At 43.1% G+C, this 25000-nt stretch overlaps 2 protein-coding genes across 6 annotated transcripts in view; one reads left to right on the forward strand and one right to left on the reverse strand.

Annotated features, from left to right (window-relative positions):
- Positions 1 to 8222, forward strand: part of NADK2 (NAD kinase 2, mitochondrial) — a 29069-nt gene extending 20847 nt beyond the window's left edge. For 3 of the 5 annotated variants that reach the window (XM_035100507.2, XM_035100506.2, XM_035100509.2), the window contains 5 exons: positions 819 to 962; positions 2594 to 2649; positions 2745 to 2798; positions 3151 to 3274; positions 4443 to 7650. In XM_035100507.2, coding sequence (XP_034956398.1) covers positions 819 to 962; positions 2594 to 2649; positions 2745 to 2798; positions 3151 to 3274; positions 4443 to 4581 — 517 coding nt within the window. In that variant the 3' untranslated portion in view covers positions 4582 to 7650. Of the gene's footprint in view, positions 1 to 818; positions 963 to 2593; positions 2650 to 2744; positions 2799 to 3150; positions 3275 to 4442 lie in introns of all 5 variants that reach the window. The other 2 variants (XM_035100504.2, XM_035100505.2) reach the window with 2 other exon arrangements.
- A 1261-nt stretch (positions 8223 to 9483) lies between these two features.
- On the reverse strand, positions 9484 to 24844 carry SKP2 (S-phase kinase associated protein 2). Its single transcript, XM_035100510.2, has 10 exons — positions 23886 to 24844; positions 19012 to 19262; positions 18184 to 18295; positions 17559 to 17702; positions 16658 to 16792; positions 15607 to 15705; positions 13307 to 13434; positions 12978 to 13029; positions 11372 to 11479; positions 9484 to 10123 (listed from the first exon to the last, which is right to left on the reverse strand). Exons 1-10 carry the CDS (start codon positions 23891 to 23893, stop codon positions 9910 to 9912), a joined length of 1251 nt encoding a protein of 416 aa, XP_034956401.2. The 5' UTR covers positions 23894 to 24844; the 3' UTR covers positions 9484 to 9909.
- Positions 24845 to 25000: the final 156 nt, after the last annotated feature.

Below are 25000 nucleotides of genomic sequence, written 5' to 3' on the forward strand. Positions count from 1 at the left end.
TGGATGAAAAGGTGAATGTTAGGCATGGTAGACATTTTATATTTTATGGGGTGTAAATTTGGGAAGTGTAGTAGGGAAGTGTGGTAGAAATACCTATTTAGATCCCAAGTTGAGTATTAGGTTGTTGGTAGCCAGTTTGATGCTCTTCAGATTTTGTTGGACTACAGCTCCCCTCATCTCTGACCATAAGCCATGCTTGCTGGGGCTGCTGGGAGCCATTGCCTAACAATATGTGGAAGGCATCATGTTGGCTAGCACTGGTTTAAATAAAATGATTAGTTTGGAAAAGCAAAACGGGGGGTGGAGAACCCGTGCCCCACCAGAAGTTTCTGGATTCTAGCTCCCATTTGCTCCAGCCATCATAGTTAGTGGACAAAACTGATGGGAGCTGTAGCCCAGCAGCATTTGGAGGGCCAGAGGTATACAAGTTTCAGGCACAAATTTTATTACTTGCAGTTCAGTCTTAAAATTCCATTTTGATTTTGATGGCACATACGGTACATATAGGAAGAAATTATTAAAGCTGTGTGCACTAATGCTGCAGTGTGGGAAATACTTATACCCTGTCCCATTAACTACAGATGAACCCACAGAATTAAGGTAGAAAATTCTAAAAGGCTTTCAAAATGGCTTGCTATCTTACTAACAATTTGTTGCATTTTTGAAAATTGATGAAAACTTGCCAATCAAAAACCAACCTTGTTGCTTCATTAAAAAAACTGCTGTACTAAATTTAATGTGAAATTTTCAGCCATGTTTGAAATTGCCCTTTTAGATTGGTACGTGCCTGATGTGGGGCTGTGTTCTGTCTTATTCAGGGTGAACTATAAGTCCTGCAAACCCAGTTTTAAATTCTCCCTTCATAGGGCCTCTTACTATGAAATATCAGTTGATGGTGGTCCATGGGAGAAACAAAAGAGCTCAGGTCTCAACATATGCACTGGAACAGGATCAAAAGCCTGGTAAGTTTGGTGTAGTCTTAAAATGTTAGTTCTTTGGCTTTTCCAATAGGAGTAATGAGTAAACACATTTGCATAGAAGATAGAACATGTTGTATCACCTTGAAGAAGTTGAGAACTAGCTCACGAAATGATCAAGTCCACTTGAGTTCTATCAAGCTGCAATTCTATACCAACTTGCCTGGAAAGAAGATCCATTAAATCCAATGAATCTTAATTTTGACTTGGCATGTATGGTGTTGAGTTGTTTGGCTTATGGGTGCCAAGCAGATTTTGTTTTCTTTGCAAAGGATGCAACTTCCCCATGCTAAATTGTGGCTTCTTTTGAAATGCCAGCTTCCAAAGCATTTTGTTAATGCAGGGCTGGTGGCTACTGTTGTTAGGGAAACAGAAAATGGGATTGTGATAATTTTAAAAATTGGTATTCAAAGTTGTGTGATTTGTTAAATTGTGGTTTTAGTCTCTAAATTCTGTAATAACGTTTGAGTGTGTTACATGTGTAGACCAATAACCAATTTGAATGCTAATACATGGTACTGTACACTTCTGGGACTGTACCTCTTCAAAATTCAGATGAGGATGCTTGAGTGCTCCCCATGTAACACAAATACCTCAAACATGGATAGCAGGCCCATTTTGGGGAAAAAAATAGCTGCTCAGTCTTCACACTGCTGGGTGTAACTTGACTGAAAATTGTGCAGCCTCTGATCTTTGGATGAAGGCAGTATAGAAATTTACTACTACTACTACTACTACTACTACTAATAATAATAATAATAATAATCAGCCCTTTTGGAAAGGATTATTCTCCTCCAGTGGGGCTTGTTGTTTTGTTTTATGAACATGTATGTGTTTTATAAGGTTAGTGAGTTTGATGACTAGTTGAAAAGTGGAATATAAACTGAATAATAAAAATACAGCATTTAACGTGATAATGAAATAAAGGAAAAATTCCTGTTGGGTTGATACTTTCCATTGTTAGGAGATTTCAATTTTAGGTTTTTTTAAAGCCAGAAGTTGTAGTAAGGGGTTGAAAGGAAATGTTAGTGTTGCTTCCAGTTGACATAAAATATTCCATTGAGGTTATGCAAGTATTTCTCTCTCTCCTGCTTTCCAGCTAGAAATTAGCTTCCAGTTTTTAAAATCCTCTAAATTTAGGACAGTTGAGAATGCTAGAGAAAGGTTTGGGAAGTCTCCCAGCTGGAGCTAGTCCAGGTCCTTAAGAAGTACCTTCTTCCGCATAAATACTTCCTGTATCCGAATATTCTATTCAGAAGCCCTGCTCCATGTGTCCCTGCCAAGTGAAAGGAAGCAGGTGGCCACTGGGGAGAAGATCTTCTCCATGGTAGCATCCTAGCTACATTACAGCCTCCAAGAGGGGTCACCTGGCACTTTATCTGTGATCTTTTCAGTGTCAGATGAAGGGCTTTTAAAACAACTTTTACTCTGAGCTGCTAACGATTTTATTTATTTATTTATTTATTCTGCTGCAAAGCTTTTTGGACAGTAAAATTCAGTTGTTGTTGCATTTTAATTGTAACCTAATATTATTCAGTATGCTACCCAAAGAACATCTGTTGGTGGGCAGCCATATAAAAATATAATAAAATCCTTGTTTTTATTTCTGTTTATAGGTCTTTTAATATCAACAAGGTAGCAAATCAGGCTGTGGAAGAAATCCTTAAGATTGGTGAGTTACCAGCACCATAACGGTTGACCAGCAAATGCAAAAGATAATTGTATCTAATAGAAGACTTGTGTCCAATTCTTCCTTTTTTTCAACAGCTAAAAGTTATGAGAGCTTAAGGCTTCCATTGAACAAGGAACTTGTACAGAAAGGTATATTTGACTTTATCATAGTTCTGAGCTTATGGGCAATATGTTTCCTTTTAACTTTTGCACAGGACTTTGTTTTTCAGAATTGTAGAAATGGACATTATTTTATGTATTTAGCTTTCACATCTAATGTTACTCAGTTTTTTGATAGGACAGGCTAACAGTTTTTTAAATCCTCATAATTAGAGTGAAAATAGAAGATGCAGGCAAATATATTTTCACAAATCTTTCAGAATATAAGTATAAGCCATTTGTTATTTAAAAAAACAAAAGCCTAGCCATTAAAAGCCCAACTAATTTGAGAACTTACTTCACACACATGCAGAAGCTGATTATCTAATTTGTGTGCTTTCAGTAACAAGTGGATATAATGAATCACTACTGTATAGTCCAGAAGAACCCAAGATGCTTTTTAGTATACGAGAACCTATTTCAAACCGCGTTTTTTCAAGTAGTCGACAACGGGGTTTTGCTTCAAAGTAAGTATTGACTGCAGGTGTTTGGTTTAAATTCAAGATTGTGACAAAATATTTAACTACGGTTTTTCAGAGAATAGGAATCCTAATTTCAATCCTGTGATTGAAATGGGTTTTTGATTTCATTTTACCATATCATAATCATGGTTGCCAGTTTGACTGACGCTGCTATCCAGTAAGCATCAAGGGGACCCATTGCATCTTTGAAATCGTGAGGAATAAATACCGTTTTAAAAGTTAAATCTATACTAACTCATAGTATACCATTACATGGATCTTTCCTTCCTAATGGTGTTGGCCAGATCTTGTCTCGCTGCATCTAAGGAGAAGGCCATTTTAGAGTGGGTAGCTCTGCCTAGCAAGTCTAAAGGCAGGGCTGTTAACATTAGTCTTACTCTATAATCTTGCCTCCCCCCCCCCATATTTTTGACAGTATTATCTTTCCTTCATCTTAGCTTAGCTACAGAGAAGCAGAAAATACTTTCCTGGAGTTTCTGACGAATAGATTTTACACCAGGGTTCCCTCCCCTCATCCAAAACACAGAATATTAATTATATTATTAGATTTTAATGTTTTAAAGCAGGGATGGGAAGCCTGTGGCCCTCCAGATGTTGTTAGACTCCCATCAGTCCCAACCAGCATGGTGTGATCTTACTTTGCATTAGTTCAGAGGGACTTCAGTCTGCAGGTTTAATACTGTTGCTAATCCCAAAATGCATGTACATGTATGTGAACAAGTCATGAATCCCTCAACGGTTGGAAACTTTATTTAATACTGCTTTCATTTCTAAACATCCTGAAGAATTAAGCTCTTCAACAGCACCCCCTCTCCAAAAAGAAAAGTTTAAAGTTAAGTTACCAGGATCAAATGCACATTTGTGGAATATGGTTCTGTCATAGTATGTGTATTTTGCTGTTGGTTAAACGGCAGCTGAGTAGGTGTCATTTGACAGATGAGATCTTAAAACTAGCATACCAGTGAAAGGATTTTCACTTTTAATTGGTTAAGTAGGTATGACCTGATTTTACTTCCAATAGTGTAGAGACTAATAATGATTAAAATCAAGCATGACGTTTGTAAAATAGTGTATTCCTTCCAGCTCCCATTGTAAATCAAACTGTTCGCTTGATTTGTAGGTCTGTAGTAGTGTTCTTTAAATGTATTTTCAGAGTTTGCATTCGCTCTCGTTGCTGGGATGCCTGTATGGTTGTAGATGGAGGAACTTCATTTGAATTTAATGATGGAGCAATAGCGTCAATATTGATCAATACAGAAGATGCACTGCGTACTGTTTTGCTAGACGAATGAAGAAAAAGTTTGAACTACTCACTTCAAAGAAGGGATGCTGCCTCATTTCAAATGTGAAACTTGCTCTTTTATATAGACAGACGTTGGGAAGCAACAATTGAAACGGCTTTTCATTCCTTTTGGATGAGTAATTCTTGGAAAACCAGTGTTTGTGAAGCCAGCAAAGTCGCGACTCTTCAAAATCTTAATAAACCTGGCAGGATACTTTAAAACCTAAGGCAGGGCTTGGAACAAATTGGTATTAATAAACTGTACAGTTCTGTAGTAGCTATCTAGTACTGATTCTGCAAAATGCCTTGATTCCCCCCCCCCCAATATGTATTTCATTGGTTTCTGAAAGCAAATTATGTTAAAAGTAATTGAGCAAAAAGGTTAGGTCAGTGTTTGAATTTAGCTACCCAAAAGTAACCCTTTTGTATACATCCAATAATTTTACTTTTCTGATTGGTCATGTTTGATTGTAATGGTTTTCATTGCTTTAGTTTTTCTACAGTTCAGTACCATAAACCCAGCATTTTGTGTCTAAGCTCCTCAACCTCACCAGTTTGATGTTGTGCCTACTTTCTATATGAGGAACCTATGGCTTTCCAGATGTTGCTGGACTGCAACTTCCACCAGCCCTGGCTGGGACCAGTAACATATGGAGGGCCACAGGTTGTCCACCTGTTCAATAGCAAGAATAAAACTCACTTGAGATTATCCCCACTATCTGTTGAAAATTTGGCTTGCCAACAGTTTCAACTGTGTTTTGAAAAATGTGTTATGGTAGATTTGTGATAAATTTCCCCACCAGAAAGCATATGGTGATGATTTTTGGCACTCAGTCTTGAACTTCCATTTATTTAACTCGGCACTGTCTGTGTTCCTGATTGGGCCTCTGAGTTATGACCCAGGAGTAGACCAGAATGGAGACGTTCCTGTACTCCATGCTGGGGGAGAGCGTGAGCAATGGCATAGCCACGTGACGAGGCAAATTACAAAGGCTCCCAGCCACGTCAGAAGGATGCTTTTCTGCCACCCCTTCCCGCACAAATAAGTCCTCAGTTTACCAGGGCTAATTAGTGAAAATACATACCATTCCTTTTTAAAATGCAGGTGTTTGTAAGACACTGCATGCTTTATGAAATGGGTACAACGGGGGGGTGGGGGTGGGGGTGGACGGACTCCACTTGTGTAGTGAGGAAATACTTGGACGTTTTGAAAAGTACTCATTTTTCAATGCAGCCTGTATTGAATGTTTTTTAAAGGTACATGATTGTGACCAATTTGAGCAAATTTCACATTGCTGGAACTCCTGTTCTTTTGCTATGTAGATAAGGCATTACAAGTCAGAACTGTGACTTAAGAGCTGACTACTCACCATTGTTTCTTTGAATTAGCCATATGATTATCTGCAAATACTGTATTCAGTAGTGTATTGTGTAGTTTATTGGTTGACGCTACTAAACCCATGCACAGTGCAGTTTTGTGAGAATACTGCCCAATGCATTCACTGTTTACATTTTAAATAGTGGTAATGAACCCTCGGTGTGAGTCAGGTAAATGATGAGGCCTGTTTAAAGTACACAATAAGAAGTTCAAATAACCTTATGTCTTAAAGTTCAGACGCAGTTTTGAAAAGATGGTGTTAGTAAATTTTACAAGGCCACCTTTTAGGAAAAGAAAAAGTCAGGCCATTATACTAGCTCCTTAAACTGCACTGTGAAGAACTTAACAGAGTCTTGAAAGCTCCCACTTAAAATATGTATTGTACAAAATTTCACATCAGTCGAAGTATTCAGTGATCTGTATTGGTACAGCTGGGGCTTTACAGGTTGTTTGGAAATGTAGTGGGGGTCTACTGAATTCAGTGGAACTTGCTTCCAAGTAAATCAGTTTAAGATGAGGAATAGTAACCACAGAATGTGAAAAGGTGCAGTAATAATTTGAAATGGAGAAAGCTGTGAAATTAGTCCACTGAGATTGCAACTGTTTTATGAACTTCTCAATCTAAATTTTAAAAATGGCTAAACTTGGAGCATGATCGACCCACACCATGGGGCTAATGCCTGTACAGTACTTGGAAAATTCTGATAAGCCTCACCAGAGCCTTCCCCTACATATGCACATACCCCGTGTTTCCCCAGTGTTCAGTCCCACTGCCAATACACATCAAGTGAAAGGATGGGGAAGTAGGGCTTTGTAGGGATTCTGTACCCATGAGGCAAATAGATCATGACTCTCAAAATAAAATACTCCATTATCTTCTACTGTGCCAAAGTGATGAAGTCTTTAAAGTGTTTTATGTAAAGACAAGTACTTAGGCAAGAAACTTACAAAGTTGTAAGCAAGGGCAATTACTTGCTCAAACCTATTAGCCAAAAACAATACAGTAGTTTAAATGTAATGCAGACCTTCAAATGGAAAAAGGATCAAACAATAGCTGTCCTTCGGGTTGATCTGAAATGTGAATTTGCACAGATAACAAAATAAATAACTATACTATTATTGCACATATGAAGTGTTCCTGGGTGCCCTCTACTGGTCTTGGTTTGTGACAGGCAAGCATTGTACTAGACTTTTTTGAGTGTCTGTATCAAACATTTATAAATTCATAAGGTGTGGGTTTGTTTGTTTTTAAAGTTCAGGGTACACCCCCAATAAGCTCACTTTATCAACTGCTCCTCTTTCAGCCAACACCCCCCCCCATGCCAAAAAAATCCTTATTATGGGGAGTGGGGATAGTACCCATTGAAAAGTACCTGTGGACCTGAGAGTGTGGCGTCAGATTATGCTTAAAGCATTTCCTGCTACAAATCGTGGGCACTTTCCTATGTCTGTGGGGGTGCTTTTTGACCTCTTATCTCCCCTCTAGTTTTTAAAAAAGAAATCTTTGGAAAGGAGTGCTGCCTGGTATAAGAACATTTGTTCTAGCACCACCCTTCCAAGTTGTTTGCTTGTGAAGTGGATCCACTCTGTTCTGATGACTAGATACAACAAATCTGGTTCCAAGTAATGGGGAAATACAGGTTACAGTACAGGCTCATCTCTTTCTCTCTCCCCCCCCCACCACCCCTTTTGCCCTGCAAAGTAGGATATAGCATGTGAAAGCGGTGTGGGCAGTTGCAGTGCTGGTCCCCTGTTGCACTGCTCTAATTAGCAGCTCCCCACCACCATGGCTATATTCGGTGTGCTTAAAAAATGCACACACACACAAATCCAGCTCAATCACAGGTCTCACAGCTTAACATGTACTTTGGCTCTAATGGGAACAGAGGGTGAAGAATGTTCATAAAAACGAGACAATCTTTAGAAAGACAATTCAAGCTATTTAAAGGTGTATTTCTATATAAATTGTTTGGTGTTAAGGGAGCTGATAAGGCAATTTTATATGTGAAATGTGTGCAAATATGAAAGCCAACATATCCCCTCCTAAAATGGTCTAATTCTAGCATCCTGGACTGGACTAAAGTGTTCCTGTTAATATTTTAACCAGGATTCCACATCTTACTAAAAATAAAGGCGTTGATATTTGGTTTTACTGAGAAATAATGTATGAGGTGGATAGTAATTAATATAATAAAGGCGAGCTAGTGTTTTGGAAGTATTTTATGTGTCTCTGATGCTTAAAGACTTCTTCAGATGTAAATCTCCAATACTTGTTATCAGAATGTTCTTGCCATATATGGATATATGGATATATGGATATAGATACAGATACAGATATAGATATAATACTGTCCTTCATCTGCAGATTTCACAGCAGTTCACAACATGAAAATACAAGGTAAAAACACAAACCTATGCAGTTCCTTATGAATCCTAACAACACTATCTTAAATGTGAAAGTTGCTTTTACTACTGAGATTATGTACTTGCCAGTGCTACAAGTGTGTGTGGGGAAACAACCCCTATAGTGATTCTTCCTCAATTGTCAGAATAAAGTATACAATTAAAAGTATTCTACACAGATTGGTCTAGATTGGGGAGAACAAATAGATCTTAAAGAAAATGCAAACACTGCCCACTGCTTTTCAGTTTTACCTCCTGCATCTTCATTATTCATTTTGGAGGCAGGGAAAGGGAGCAGCCATGTATCTGTGCAATTGCGGAAGAATTTTTCTTCTATGATGTGATTATCAACTGCCATCACTGAACACTGATTAAGATTTAAATAGCCCCCGTCTAGCTGTGAATTTAGGAAACAGGTAAACACATTCTGAGGAATTATAAAGCATATGAAGAGTGAACACAGCACTAACTCATCTCTTAATCAAGAAGAGCAGTAGTGTTGGCTATTTGACAGGTTAGATATTACACTTCAAAGGATGAGTGAGGAGTGAGCAAGATAAATCTCAGTGGTGCTTTGAATAAGAGTCCAGCTAAATGCCTTGTTCCAAGCATGAACTTCAAAGTACATATTCAGATCCTTGCCAGTAAAGTTTCATCTCACATGGTTTTAAAGGCCTTCCATCATTACTTTCCATTTTATTTAACAGAGCCTGCTATTCTTTCACCGAAGACTATATTGGGATTGTGTGCACAGCTCTCCTACAAAGTTGGCTTCAGTTAACTATCCACACAGAGAAAAAGGTTGAACACGATGCTAGCGCCAGTTAGAACTACAGACTACCCCCACCCCCCTCCAAATATTCTCCAGCTCAGATCAATATATCATCTCAACCAGAAAAGAGGGGAATAGTACCTCTGGATGCGAACGGGATCCGTTCTGGAGCCCCATACACATCCAGAGCAGTATGCAACCTGAAGCGCCGAATCTACGCATGCTTGCCGCACGATTCGGCGCTTCTGCGCATGAGCGTGACGTCATTCAGTGCGTCTGCGCATGTGCGGATCGCCGAACCCGAAAGTAACCTGTTCCGGCACTTGTAACCTGTGATGTACGCAACCCGCAGCGAACGTAACCAGAGGTATGACTAGTTCCAAGAACTTGAAGCCGCCTTCTTACAAGAGTCCAGTTTTGTGTGAGGCCATTGATAGATTGCCGCAGGGGTAGTTTAGCTATAGAGCTGAAACAGTATATAAAATTTTTGAGCGTTTTAATATTTAAAAATCACACTTAGCTTGTTTTTCAATAGTGTTTCAAAAAGCATGGGGTTCATGTTGCTTAATGTCAACTATTTGTACATAATTAGCGTGTTTTGATACACTTCAGCAGAAGTATGATTGACAGCACTTGCACACAAACTGATTTAAGTCCATTTTACAAAGTTGTGGGCTGGAGCGTGTGTCACAAAATAAAACAAGATTAAAACGCAACCTATGAACTCGACCTTCGAGGATGCACCACTGCTCTTGCTAGTAGCTAAAAATGTCTTTCAAGCCATTTTAAAAACCGACTGGACTTTTCAAGCTCAATCTGCATTGGATTCCCCAAATCTGTTCGTTCCTTTTACAGCCAATGGTGGGCCTTGCAATAGGTGTAAAATGGGAAGCGTTGATCTTTAGGCGAGGAAGTGTTGCCTTCAAGAGTTGAAGGGAGCTGGCCGTCACTATTCCAAAAACCTGGAGTGTTTTGAGTGTGGCTATGTCACCAAGTTCACTATAACAAAAGAAAGAAAGGAAAGCTAAGTGAACAGAACCACAGGAAACTGGATAATGCAATTTGTCAGATCTGAAATACAGAGGGGCAGCAAAGGCTGTGCCCCTAACCATCCTTGCCTAAGGTCCATTTTACTACCAGGTGACAGAATGGGTTGCATGAGAAGGGGGTTCTCGCCCAAACAAATGCTTTGCAGTGTGTCTGGGGTTTGTGATCTTGGGGGTTGGATTAAGGGTACAGCAGCACATGTCATACTGTGCCAAACACAAAGAAAGACGGGAGGATGGCAAGATACCCCAAACCCACCCTGCTCTGTAGCATCCCCATTCCTTGTAACCAGCTTGGTTAATATATATGTTACTGAGAGATGAATATTCATTCTCCTCCCCTCTTAAAATGAACAAGAAGCCCCTTAGGCAGAAACCGAGATTTCTGGTTGTCACATAACAGGAGGCGGTTCACAGGGTAGCAAAGCTACAAAACTCCAACACCCATCTGTCGAACAATATTACAAGGCATGCAGACCGATGAATATGTACCTTGTGGTTTGGGCTTTGCTAACGAAGTGGAAATTTGGAGGACGACATGCCAACAACGAGAACTGGTTACCACTATACTAAATAATGGCAGAACGCACTTACGGTATGCACTCATAAGAGGCCTATGGACACCCTTTTATTAACTTGTTACATGTTCCTTAATAACACAGTCTTCTACATACAGTATCTACGCAGATTTAAGATATAGGGTTGCAAACAAAACAACGCATGGAAAGGTGTGGTGCAACAGGCATTTCTGCCACTAAACGTTGGCAGAAAAGATTTAAGGTGATGAGCAGCCCTTTCAATGGTGAGATGTCCCTGATAAGTTAGCAAAGAGAGAGTGCAAATATTGTGGGGGGGGGGCGGGGAGCAGATATGGCTTGCATGAAAGGATGGATACCTGGAAATTGGGGGTGTGGGGCGCAGAGGCATATGTGATCCTACTCACAGTGCCACAACAGACTCTGAAACGGGTATCTGATTTAAGATGTTGGACTACAGTTCCCATCCCTGACCATTGATCAAACTGGCTGGGGCTGATTGGGAGTTGCAGTCCATGTTTGCTGTCTTTCATGCAGAAGGCCTGGTACATAGTGGAGTAATCCTCAGACTGGAGCAGACTATTTTCACTGGGTCTACTCAAAGTAAAACTTAGTTGAATAACACCTTCTGCTTTTATTGATTTGAAGTAGTTAACATTACTCACAGTAGGGCTGCAGGAGGTATCTGATAGCATCGACTAAGACCCAGGTGTTCAAGAGATGCCAGATGGTGGAAATACTGAAAGCAATCCGACTTCAACATAACACTGTCACTGTAATGAAAAACAGCAACTGATTTAAGAACTCCAACCTCTGCATATTTAAGCTTGGAAGGCTAGTAGAAAAATAAAGGAACATATTCAACACAATCCTAGTTCTTCAGACTAGTTTCCAGTTATCCCAAGTACTTTTATAGCCAGACTCTATACAGAAACTGAATTTATGGAGACTGCGTGGAAGAAAGGAGGTCCATGGGAGCTGACGTTTTATGGAGGGCACCCCATCATTAAAGGGCAACCTCTCATAGGTGGCTTGGAGCAAGTGGGCAGCACAAGAAGGCACTTCCTACGTCCAAAATAATCCCCATTTAAAAGTTCCTCATGTTGTGTATGCTCTCATGCAGATTTTGGGGAGATGATGGAAATAGGAGATTTCCTTGGGAGAAGAGAAGGTCCACAGTTGCTTTGTTTGAGCAGCAAGACTGGCACTCGCTACCTGCTTAGAAACAGTTGCACTGGCCACCTCTCCCAATCTCACATAGGAACTTGCAGGCATTTGCTTCCCTTCTCCTTCTGGAAAGCCAATGTGTTTTTTGTGGCCTCACAAATCTGTCCTTTCTTTCTTTCTTTCTTTCTTTCTTTCTTTCTTTCTTTCTTTCTTCTTTCTTTCTTTAAAAGAAAATTAATTTGGGGAAAAACAGGTTTTTACCGATCACTCCCCATGGACCCCCTGCTGTAAATCTGGACATTACCAAAACAAAATGTTATTTTAAATGTGCACACCCACTTTGACATATAGACCATTGTGGGTTGAACCCCAAGTCCATGCAGCCCTTAGCCCAGGCACCCCCAAACTGCGGTCCTCCAGATGTTTTGGCCTACAACTCCCATGATCCCTAGCTAAGAGGACCAGTGGTCAGGGATGATGGGAACTGTAGTCCAAAACATCTGGAGGGCTGAAGTTTGGGGATGCCTGCCTTAGCCTCTTCTGCTACTCAGACGTGGTACATGATTTGACTCAAAATACAGTCGTAGCTTGGTTATCAAATGGAATCCGTTCCGGAGCCCATTTGACTTCTGAAATTGTTTGACAACCAAGGCGCAGCTTCCGATTGGCTGCAGGAGCTTCCTGCACTCAATCAGAAGCCACGTCGGGCTTCCAAAAAACGTTCGCAAACCGGAACACTCACTTCTGGGTTTGCGGTGTCCGGGAGCCAAAACGTTTGAGCTGCAAGGTGTTCGAGATCCAAGGTACGACTGTAGTACTATTGAGCTGTACCGAAAGTAGCGCTATGTAAACATTTTGTTGGTGCAAGGATTTCTACTTTTGCGCAGTGGAACATTCTCCCCCTCCGCCCGCTGCATAACCCATAAATTCGTTCTATGGGTTCCCCAACCCTCTGGAGCAAATCAGGGGAGGGTACAGGAAAGTCCCATCGCACTAGCAGGAATCCTTGTGTTGGTGGCCTTCATTTATTCCTTAGCACAGGACTTCAGAGACACAGCTATGGGGTGGTGTGTGTGTGTGTGTTGTTAACACTCAAATTCTTACCTTAAATCTAAATGGACTATACGGGAACACCTCTCAGTTAATGTTTTGATATCTGAAATGAAAAGTCAAATACAATCTGGTCATCACACATTAACAAGCAGCAGTCTTTGCCTAGAGATAAAAATGCCTTAAAAAGTTACGCAGTTCAGCACTCTCATTCCTGCAGCTGTAGGCATACATTTCATATTATCTTAAACGTTCCTTCTAGCAAGTTTGCTTCATTTCCAAAATTTACTGTAACAGAATAGAGTTATTCCCACAGCAGGCTTCCAAGTGTGGATGGTAGGTTACTCGAGCAAGCTGGATTCAAGCCGAAATTGGCCTCTCACATGGCATCAGTAGATTCTGCCTGTATCCACTGAGGTTCAGATGTGTTACCGTTGGAGAAATGTGGCTGACTGCTGCTTTCACGTGATCAACTGTGAAGTCACACCAGGCCAAGTTCAGCTCTTCCAACCTGTGTACAAGTTGAGAAAACATTACTTTCAAGACACATGTTCATTTATTATTTGTTTATTATGGTGGGGGATTTGTGGCCTTCCAGATAAGATGTTCTTGGACTCCCAACTCCCATCAGGCCCAGCCAGCAAGGCTAATGGTCAGGGATGGTGGAAACTGTAATCCAGAAAAAGGCTGGAGGGACGCAGCTTCACTATCCATTTTCTAGGTCAGGCACCCCCAAACTGTGGCCCTCCAGATGTTTTGGCCTACAACTCCCATGATCCCTAGCTAACAGGACCAGTTGTTGGGGAAGATGGGAATTGTAGTCCAAAACATCTGGAGGGCTGAAGTTTGGGGATGCCTGTTCTAGGTGCTGGAAAGAAACAAAAACCCCAACAAAACATAAATGGAAATCTTAACTAACGGTTTTTTTAAAAAAACACACACACAAAAACCCAGGTTTATACAACAAAGTTTATCGGTAGAAAGTGTTTCCCGCACATAATGAAGGTACAGAATTCACTGTCGCAAGACATGTTGATGACCACGAATCTGATGGCTTAAAAAGGACACGAGACATGGAGGAGAAAGCTGTCAAGGGCTATTATTCAGGATGGTTTTTCACCTCTAGGATCATAGGCAGCATGCATATCTCCAAATCGTTGCATACAAACAAAAGGAGAGGGCTATCACTTTCTTGTCCTGCTTGTGGGCTTTCAGAAGGACCAAGCCTCAACATCTTCAAGGAAGGTTGGGAGGGGGACCAGTCTGATATTCTGGACAGCTGCTAACAGTCAGTGTAGGTAGTATTGATCTATATGGATAAACTGCCTGGCTATGTATAAAGCTGCCTCCTATGTTCCAGGACACTGTCATGTTGTTAAGGCAAATGAGAATCCCTCTTGCCCCAGTAATACCAGATGTTAAAGCTGCATTTGCTCTTAAGCTTACAGAAAAATGGGCTAATTTGTTCCTACCAATAAGTGGATGAAATGTTCATTACCAAGAAGAAAGTGAATGAACAAGCCTAATCAGAACTAAGTGTCTACTTTAAAAGACAATTCAGAACAAACAAGTTGGGTGGGTGTCCCCTCATCTTTTCCTTTTTATTATTTTTAGATGTTAGCTTTGTTTGGTTTACTGTATTTTTCGTTCGATAAGATGCACTTTTTCCCTCCAAAAAAGAAAGAGGAAATGTCCTTTGTTCCTCTCCCCCTGCTGCTGAGCGTGCACAGATTCCGGGGTTCGGAGAAGCACTGAACCCCAGGATCTGTCCTTGCTGTCGCCAGCACGGGGAGAGAAACAAAGGAAGAGAAAGGGCAGCTTTCTCTTCCTTCCTTCGTTCCTCTCCCCCCCCCCCCCGCCCGACAGAGCCGGCATCTGACAGGGGTTCGGAAGCCCTATCAAATGCCGCTCTGTTGGGCTAGGCGGTGGCAGGGAAGCAGAGGAACAGATCGTTCCTCCGCTTCGCCCCCTTCTTCCCGCGCTAGTTCCCCTTTGTGTTCTGCTGGTCTCTGCCAGTTGCCCCTCACTGCTCGCGGCAACCGGCAGAGACCAGCGGAACACAAAGGGGAACCAGCTGCTGCGCGGAAAGAAGGCAAAGGAAGATCAGCTGACAGGCGCTGACAGGTCATCTTCCTTTGCCTTCTTCCAATGCTACAGCTGGTTCCCCTTTCGCTAGAGGAATACCCTGTAGGTTTTGTGATCAGAGGTTTTTATGGCCTGGCCACGCTTCGCAAGACGAAGCGGCGACCATAGAAAACCTCATCGTCTTACGAGGCAACCTCCGATCGCAAAACTCATTTGTCTAGCAAAAAATTCGTCTAGCAGGGCATTCGTCTAGCGAGGTACCACTGTATATTGTATTATATGTTGAAAACCTTTAATAAATCTGATTTTTAAAGGAACAAACAGGTCGAGCGAAAGCTAATTTGCAGAAATAAAATTCACAGAAAACACTGCAGAAATAATCAGGACCAGTCTATATACAAAACTATTTAAAATGCATTTTATGGCTCAGCAGAACATCAGCACAGTGAAAATAGAAACAAGCACAGCATGTTGCATGCATTTCCCTCTCAAGCAGATATCTTGGTTAAGAGTTTTTGCAAACATATCCAGTTTGTTCGCATCTTGCCAGTGCTAAATCTACTGTTGCTTCTTGCATAAGTCAATGAACTTTTACTACCTGGGGCAACTGTCCAGCATTGTCTCCAAGGCTTCTGCAGAGAACCCAGAGCATCCAGACAGGTTTAGTTGCACCAAACGGGGGTTGTGTGCTATATTTCTGAAAGGTGAGAAGAAATAAGACATTAAACTGCCTGTCTGTTCACAAAGCCAGTCTCCACACCAGCACCTGCAGCCCTTAGGGAGCAGAAGGGGAAACTGCAAGAGGCAGATTTATATACCTTCCAATGTCCACACTGCACTCCTTCACATGGAAACATTTTTAAGCATCAACTACAATGTTCTGAAACCAGAATATTTCCAAAGCCCTCTGCAAGCTGTCAGTTCATATCTGCGAGTGTGATCTTTCTCTGGCCTGGCAGCTTGCTGGGTACAGAGGAAGGAGCAGGTGAAAAGACAGGGTTGCAGAAAGAGGGTGCCCCATTCACCTTTGGCTCTGACTTCCCCCCTTCTAAAGAGTATCCCTAAGTGAATGTAGTGCTCAACAGAGAAATAGTTGCCCACCTGATACAGGCAGACACTGGTTGAGTTCTACATAAGGCAGTTTAGTGCTACAGTAATGAACTATGAGCTCTCATGCTCTAATCTCCTCCATTACCTGAGCACAACAGTGAGGAAGAGATGGGAATGTCCTCAGAGGAACTCTAACCATAAAACTATGGTTTATGATCCTAACTCCTTAACAAACCATAGTTTAAGCTAACTACAATTTCCTAAGTTTGGCTTTTTCAAAAATTTGAAAGGTTTTGGCCCTGCAAGAATTTTTGGAACACAGGTTTTGGGATCAGTTTGTACACAAGTGAGACAATAAGCCATTATTGCCAAAATGTGTCGGGTACATTCAACAATAAACTATTCCATTGTTTTAGCATCTTTGAAATACATTTCTCCTCTTTTTTTGTCCACATTCTTGTATGCTTCCGGGTTTTTTTGGGGGTTTCATCTGTTAACTCTTGTGTGCCTGAAATGCAGCAAATCCCGAGAACACAGATTTCATTTGGTAAGGTCTACTTGTGCAAAAAGGTTAAAATATTGTTTTTTTGCTCACTCACTTAATTATATCATCAGAAAGCTCAAGCCCTTCCAAGCTGAGGTTCTGTAGCTCCTGACACCTGCACAGAATACTTTGGAGATCTCCAACTTTTATTGTACAATTCGACAGGTCTAGATGCTGTACCCGAAGAGGTCTACAAAAGAATGGGAGGAGCAGGGAGATGGGGAAAAGCAAAATGAGTTTTAGAATGCAATTTAAAAATATAATAAAAAAAAGAAGACACACACACCCTCTTTGCAACCTGAAGTGGTGTATTCTTCTGTGTAGAATACAGAATCCTGATCTCAGGACTTCACCTGATCTCATTTTGCTGCATAAAGCAATGTGGGGTCCACACTGAAAAGATTCAAAATGTGCCTCCCAGCAAGCTAATGCATAATAATATTGAAATATCATTAATCTAGAAACATCAGTTAATGTGGTGCAGTAGTCAAGAGTTTGGGACAAAGGCCAGGAAGATTCAACCAGTCCATGAAGCTCCCTGGTGACCTTGGGCCAGTCACTATCTCCCAGCTTAACCTACCTCGCAGGGCTGTTTGTGAGGATAAAATGGAAGGGGTGGGGAGAACTCAGTGTATGCTGTGTTGAGCTATTTGGAGAAAAGGCAGGATATAAAAGTGGTTAATCATAACCAAAATGGTCAAGGCAGGTTAGGCTGAGAGACAATCGCTCTCCCAACACCCACACAAAGAGAGATCCAGGTCTGAATGGGTGTTTTTTTACAGCCACATCCAACACAAAATGCTACACTGGTTCTCAGTGTCAAAATGTAAACATGCTCTCTTAAGGCTCCTGGTATGGTGAAATATAACTACTATTATGTTGCAAGAGAGTAGATAGCACAGGCCTGAATACAAGGCAAGAAAATGGGGGGAAAGGAGGCATTGGAACAGCATTACCTGCTTGTTTTGAACAAAGGGTTGCCAACACAGGACCTTGGACAACGGAAGGCAGTTATACCCAATGGCAGCAGATGGCCAATCACACCTGGCCGCAGATTCTTTCCTGCAAGGTCGAGAGTCTGCCAGAGCGACTCGTCAATCCTAAAGGAGGAAAATTGTGGGGTCGTTAGAAAACAAACTGGAAGCTTCGGCAGAAGTTGCCATAAGCAAGCTCTTGAATCAGCACCCTCTTCATATTTACTCAGAAGTTGAGCCTCGTTGTGTCTATTGGGGTTTATTCCCTAGTTTAAGGATTGCAGCCTAATTCTGATAGAAAAGCTCTGGCTTCCACTTCACTGCTTAAAACTTCTGATGGATCACAGCGCTCCCATTCTGGTTGAGTTCTAGAGTTTTTGTTTCCATACTGAGCACGCCCTCTTTCATGCACTAAAGCTGAGATGGGAAACCGGCGGTCCCAACAGATATTCTTGGGACTCAGCCCCTGCAAGCATTCCCTACCAGCTAGCAGCAATCCCAGTCAGTCACTCTGTACTGACTTGTGCATTATTATTATTATTATTATTATTATTAAGTTCAAATTCAAATATAAATAATACGAGTTTAGAATTCAGACAGCACTTACGAAAGGCGATGCCACCTCCGGCAAACCTGGGGAACTTTCAGCAGATCAGTCAAGGACAGATAGGAGAAAATTCCCAGAAGCAGTTCGTCAGGCAACGAATCCCAAGAAACTCCTGTGTGCAGAGGTTTTGGAAAACAGATACCACACTTAAAATGTAAATGGGGACACTGCTATTAAGGCTACAAGCTTTAAAATCAAGACATTTCATACTGTTAAAACACACAAACTGTGAAGTTCTCCTACACTCCTTAGCCTATTTTTTTAAATAAAAAATATATATCCAAGGGCTCTGTATTTAAGATTTATTGGCGGTTCAAATCCCTGCGACGGGGTGAGCTCCTGCTGCTTGGTCCCTGCTCCTGCCAACCTAGCAGTTCGAAAGCACGTCAAAGTGCAAGTAGATAAATAGGTACCGCTACAGCGGGAAGGTAAATGGCGTTTCTGTGCACTGCTCTGGTTTGCCAGAAGTGGCTTTGTCATGCTGGCCACATGACCTGGAAGCTGTACGCCGGCTCCCTCGGCCAATAACACGCGATGAGCCCATAACCCCAGAGTCGGACATGACTGGACCTAATGGCCAGGGGTCCCTTTACCTTTATACAGTATACTGCTTAATCAAAAGCAGTCGACATAAAGTAATTTAAAGCCTTCCTTTAAAAATAATAATAAAAACACACTTTAAAACATTAGATGTAATGCAATTAACAAAATATATATAGAGAGAACAACTTTTTTATTTATTTAGAAAAGTTTGCATCCATTTAATCTTTAACATTATCAATTACCGTAACTATATCTTGAATATGTACTGTTGTTATTATATTTTACCTGCTCCTGCCTCTCGAAGCAGTCTAGGTCTGCGGGCAATAGTAAATTCCTTTTCCTTCACTTTCTGCCGTTTTGTGGGGGGTCCCACGCACATGAGCAGTTCCTGGGGGGTGTTCTCATTGCCTAGCTTATCCTTAAGAACAGACACTCCCATGCCCGAGAGCAGCTCCGAAGTCTTGCTGGCATCCCATCCCCATGTGAAACCAGCGGTGACGTTGCTGCCTGAATCCGGAATTTCCTGGAGATGTCTCCTGCAAGAAAGGCCCAGACACAGAAATTGCATGAAAGGGAAATGTGGTCTTCTCCTGGAAGCTAGTGGTCACACATTCCAGCCATGGTCGTCAAATATTTCAGGTATTAATCGTAGGGATGCTATGTATCCTCTTTTTCCAGGATATGTCCTCTCTTTCTGGATGAGACACAGACTGGTGGCTGAAGACTTGCTTTCCTCTTCTCTTCTCCTGCCCCTCAGCAATATATCACAGCTTCTGTATTTAAAATGTGTCCTCTTTTTTGCTCTTCAGCAATGAGGACTTTACTGCTCATGCAAGCTGGCTGTACCAGAGGGACTGGCCGAGATGGTGGGGGGGAGGCAGATAATAGGGATCAATTTTTAAGAACTGTATGAAACTAGACAGGTTGCTTACACCTAAAGGTAAAGGGACCCCTGACCATTAGGTCCAGTCGTGACCGACTCTGGGGTTGCGGCACTCATCTCGCGTTATTGGCTGAGGGAGCCGGGGTACAGCTTCCAGGTCATGTGGCCAGCATGACAAAGCCGCTTCTGGCAAACCAGAGCAGCACATGGAAACACCGTTTACCTTCCCGCTGTAGCGGTACCTATTTATCTACTTGCACTTTGACATGCTTTCGAACTGCTAGGTTGGCAGGTGCTGGGGCCGAGCAATAGGAGCTCACCCCATCACAGGGATTCATAGCTGCCAAGTCTCCCGTTGAAAAATCCGGGATCAGCAGCGGTGCGGCACGGGAAGTCGCTTCTACGCAGACATGCGCAGAAGGAGCCTCCCTAGCAGGTAGGAAATCGGGGGATTTACAGGATTTTTTTCCTATTTGGGATAACAGCGGGGAAACGGATTAAAATCTGGGGGTTTCCCGCGGAAAACAGGAGACTTGGCATCTATGCAGGGATTCGAAGCACCAACCTTCTGATCGGCAAGCCCTAGGGGCTCTGTGGTTTAACCCACAGCACCACCCACGTCCCAACACATGTCCTAGACAGCCTGAAAAACCATGGGTGTAGACAGGGGGGGGCAGGAGGGGGCAGCTGTCCCCCCTAGAAGCAAAAAATTATTGTATTTTACAGACCATAACCAATACTTTGCCCCTCCAAAAACTGAAGTGGAAAGGGCTTTGCTTTAGCAAGAGCAGCTCTCCACTTGCTGGGGGCGGGAACACAGCTGTAACAAAAACACATCAAATAAATAAAGCAAAGTGGCTACCAGTACTTAAGCAGTTAAGACAATGGAGCAGAATATCCCTTCAGGCAAGGTCCACCCTATTCACCCTATTGTAATTCAGTGAGAGTTGTTAATGGGCATTCAGGGATCGCATTAACAGTTCTATTGGCGATTTAATGAGGGTGCAGAGGATTCAATTTGACTAAGGTGGCCCTGCAAGGCTAAAAGGAAGTGAATAAGAAGGGGGGGGCTGTAGCTTTGATAGACACAGTGATGTTTATAAAAAGCATTGGTGTTCCAGTCTGCCCCTCCTCCTGCATCTGTATACTGTAAATCAGGGGTGGCCACCTCCCAAGAGACTCTGATCTACTCACAGAGTTAAAAACTGGGAGTGATCTACCCGCTTTTGGTCAAAGCTGTTGAGTTTTTTTAAGGAAGGGAAGCCCTGTTTTGGGGGGTTTAGGTCAAACTTGTTGAGCTTCTTTTAGGAGGGAGGGAGGCCCATTTTTGTTTAGGGCTTCAGGTCATAGTTCAGCTTTTTTTAGGGAGGAGGAAAAATTTGGGTGAGCTTTTTTAGGGGTGCCAGTGATCTAGCAGTGATCTACCACAGACATCCAGTGATCTACTGGTAGATCACAATCTACCTGTTGGACGTGCCTGCTGTAAATCAAGCAGAGAGAAAGCTGCTTACAAGGCTCCTGTACAGGTGTACCGGTATCTTCCTCTTGCTGCAGAGTTCTAGCATCACAGCGTCACCCAGAGGCACCCACAAATGTGAGTTATCCCTCTCTCTATTTCTTCCTTCCTTTCCTCCCTCTTCCATCCTCAATAAAATACTGGGGGGGGGGGGCAGATAAGCCCCACATAGAAAGCCCATCAACATGGGGGGGGGATGACTCTTTAAAATACAGTATTTACCAGTAATTTCTTTTTTGGGGGGGAGGCACCTAGGCCTCTAGGAGTTGGCTGCTATGCCTAGGAGTAGGACAATTCAAGAAAGCAGAATGATGCATATGCTATGGCAATATATCAATAGAATCATAGAATTGTAGTCGGAAGGGACCACAAGGGTCATCTAGTCCAACCCCCTGCAATGCAGGAATTTTTTCCTAAGGTGGGGCTTGAACCCACAACATGGTTGAAATATTATGCTGATATGCAGCAACGCCTTGGAGCCGTCATGACTGCGGCCGTGCCTTGCCTTGCCCTCGCCCACCCTCTCACCCCCTCTTGCCTGCCCGACCCTCCCGTCCTCTCCAGCCAAGCAGGGTAGCCGCCGCCGTTGCCAGCCCCAGAAGCACAAGGTGGCCGCTGCCGCCGCTGCCGCCACCACTATGTTGTCAGGCCAGCTGGCCCTGTAGCCCCGCCCACGTTCCCACTTTGTGGCCCCGCCCCTGAATGATCATGGCTTGCCCCCCCCTAGTTTTGATCCTGGCTACGCCCTTGTGAAAAACTGTTAGGCTGCCTGCTCACAAAACACACACACAAAAAACCCCATTGAATACTGCACGATATGTCATTCAGCTAGCAAGTCAATAGTTGGACTTGGTTTGAGTAGGAGGGAATCACCCTTTTTGCCTTTTGATAACTAGTTTCACATGTCTCAAGAACAACCCTTGCATTGACTGAGTTGCTGGATAGAAATCATAGATGGATGAGAGAGGGATGTGTCAGTGGTGCAATATGGACTTTAACTCTGGATGTTTCTGAGTTCAATCCCCGGCATCTCCAGCTAAGGGGACTTCAGGATGCAGGACTGAGAAAAGCTTGCGCTTGAGAACTTTAGAGAATTGTTGCCTGTTGCAGTAGGTCAGCAAACTTTTTCAGCAGGGGGCCGGTCCACTGTCCCTCAGACCTTGTGGGGGGGGCGGACTATATTATTGGGGGGGGATGAATTCCTATGCCCCACAAATAACCCAGAGATGCATTTTAAATAAAAGGACACATTCCACTCAAGTAAAAACAAGCTGATTCCCGGACCATCCGCGGGCCGGATTTAGAAGGCGATTGGGCTGGATCCAGCCCCCGGGCTTTAGTTTGCCTACCCATGCAGTAGAAACTAAAATGGATGACTCAGTATAACATAGCATCCCATGCAATTGTGGAGTAGGTCTGAGTGCATTAGAACATCCATTTCATTTCACACAGGAGGTAACATATGATAGCACACACCAACATACATGTATGCATGATCCCCATAACATGTAGTCCCTGAAGATATGGAATCAAGGGTTTGTGCATACAGCTACTGCACAGACACCTTAAACAGGTGTTCTGCGATCTCTGACACACACACAAAGTATTTTTGTATTGTTACAAAAGTCGAGTGCCTCACTGTGGCAAGAGCCCATATGGTTCCAGGCACTCACCCAGGGTTCGTGGTCCTTTGGAGAATTGAGACACGGCAGAGACTGTTGTAGCTTCAAGAAATAGAGTTTATTCACCTATTTATACCTCCAGTCTGCATGGAGGGAGTTCAGATTTCACAGCATGGTCATTTCAAGAGAGGCTTGTACCCCACAGCAGTGCAGCCCTGGAGACCAATCCAAGGCATCTCTCCAAGCCAGCCTGCAGCCAGCCTGCCCAATATGGATCCCAGCCTTCTTCCCAAAACCACTTGCTCCCTTTCCCCTGTCACCTCAAACACACAGTAACCCTGGCAACCTTCCAACCCACCCACCCCTCTTCACAACTCAGGGCAGGGGGGAGGGCAGTTCTCTTGCATTGCCAATGGCCTTGTATTGTTTCTTAATGGCCCTAGCTTGGCCAGGTTGCTTTGCATGAGCTAGCTTAGGTATTCCTCTGATATTTCTCCCTTCACATCCCAGATCATCAAAATCCTACCATCTATTAATTTCTAGGGTTAGCGGGTCCCCGACAATCTGTTCCTAATTATTATTATTTTTTGCTGAGCAGATTCCCACATGCACATTTTCCACTGGTGTGTAAGAAAGGGGGAGAAGGAAAGCACACAGAGAAGCCACACAAACATTAAGCTTTAGGTACAGATAAACATTTGTTGTTGTTTTAAAAAACCTGACCAAGCTTTGGCACTCAGTGGCAATGTAACAGCTCTGAACTGTGACCAGTAGCACTCTACCCAGACTAGCTTTTATGCACTTGCAGACTGCAGAGAACGACAGGACTTTAAACAGGGATGTTTATGGATGCTATCAATCTAGAGAAACTAACATGTTTACAGAAATAGCAGAGTGTGGGCGGGATGGTGCAATTCGCAAATGAATTGCAGCCCGATTCTATGCATCCTATGGGTGCAGGCTTACACTTTGCAGCTGGACTACTCTACCCTGTGTGTGGACGGCTGCAGCCTTTAACTGGAAGAACCTAGCGGAGGAAGGAAAGGCAAAAGCGCGCGCAAGCTTCCTTAAGCTTTCGGCGGGATCTGCTCGCCCTTGATATTTCTCTGCATCCGCTCCCCTACCTATCCGCCTTTACCTGTGCATGGCGCTCGGACGCGATGATGCACCGAGAGCTGGGGTGCCTGATCCCTCCACTTTCCTGGCTCCCGCGCCTTGTGCTGCAGTGCCGGTTGCAACACCGATCGCAGCGAAGCCCGGGTCCCCGCAGCTCCGGAAATCTCAGCAACAGAAGCTCGCGCGCTCCACCCGCCCGGGCCAACGTTCTCCCGGCTGCCGCAATGACTTCTGGGAGTTGTAGTACCTTGCAGTGGAAAGAGCTTTGAAACGCGTTTCTGCTTTGCTAAAGGTTAAACAAACAAAACCAATGGGCTGCCATATGCGTCCCTGCTCCCCAGCAACAATAAGGCATGTTTTTTAAAATATAAATATGCTCTTGCCACACAAATCTTTAGCTTTTGCTAAAGATGCACTTTTTTGGCATTCAGCTTGAAAGTAAGGAATAGCAGCGCAGTCTCCCATGCATGTCACGCAAGGCTTGCTGCCTTGCCAGGTTAAATGGGTATAGGATTGCAGCCTCACAGTGCAATCCTAGAACTGTAAAGTTGGAAGGCATCCCCAAAGGTCATCTAGTCCAACCCCCGGCAATGCTGGAATGTCAACTCAAGCATTTATGAAAAGATGGCTACTCTGTGCACACTTTAAAAGCAAGCCACTTTCACTTCAAATGGGGCTTACACTCAAGTAAGCGTGCTTAGGGCTGCTGCAGCCGTAGTAAACCAAATATAAATACTGTAAAAAAAATCCTCCCAGTAGCACCTTAGAGACCAATGAATTTTTTAATACTGTTTCGACTACGGCAGACCAACACGGCTACCTACCTGTACTGTAACTAAAAAATACTGTAAATAGGTGCGGCATCAACAATAACATCGCTTTCGCGATGGCTCCTGGGCATTGTAGTCCTATTACATAACCGAACGTTCGAATGACTCTTTGCGCATGCGCACAGCAGGGGAGCTGCCCCAATGGCTCCTGGGTGTTGTAGTCCCGTGCTGTGAAAGGGCTTTTTAATATTTTTTTCAAAGTATATTTTGTGTGGGTTGGATTTTTTTCCCCTCTCTCTCTCTCCCGTTTACCCATACTTCCTCACGGGCTTGAGGCCGAGTCGTGACGAGAAGGCGGCGGCGGCGG

The sequence above is a fragment of the Zootoca vivipara genome, chromosome 11, assembly GCF_963506605.1.
Source record: "Zootoca vivipara chromosome 11, rZooViv1.1, whole genome shotgun sequence".
Lineage (NCBI taxonomy): Eukaryota > Metazoa > Chordata > Lepidosauria > Squamata > Lacertidae > Zootoca > Zootoca vivipara.

Coding starts and splice junctions, on each gene's coding strand:
- SKP2 (XM_035100510.2), bottom strand. Junction 17,703..18,183: donor CGGAGGTGGCATCGCCTTTC/GTAAGTGCTGTC, acceptor TTCCTCCTTTAG/GATTGACGAGTCGCTCTGGC. Junction 16,793..17,558: donor CCTTTGTTCAAAACAAGCAG/GTAATGCTGTTC, acceptor ATTCTTTTGTAG/ACCTCTTCGGGTACAGCATC.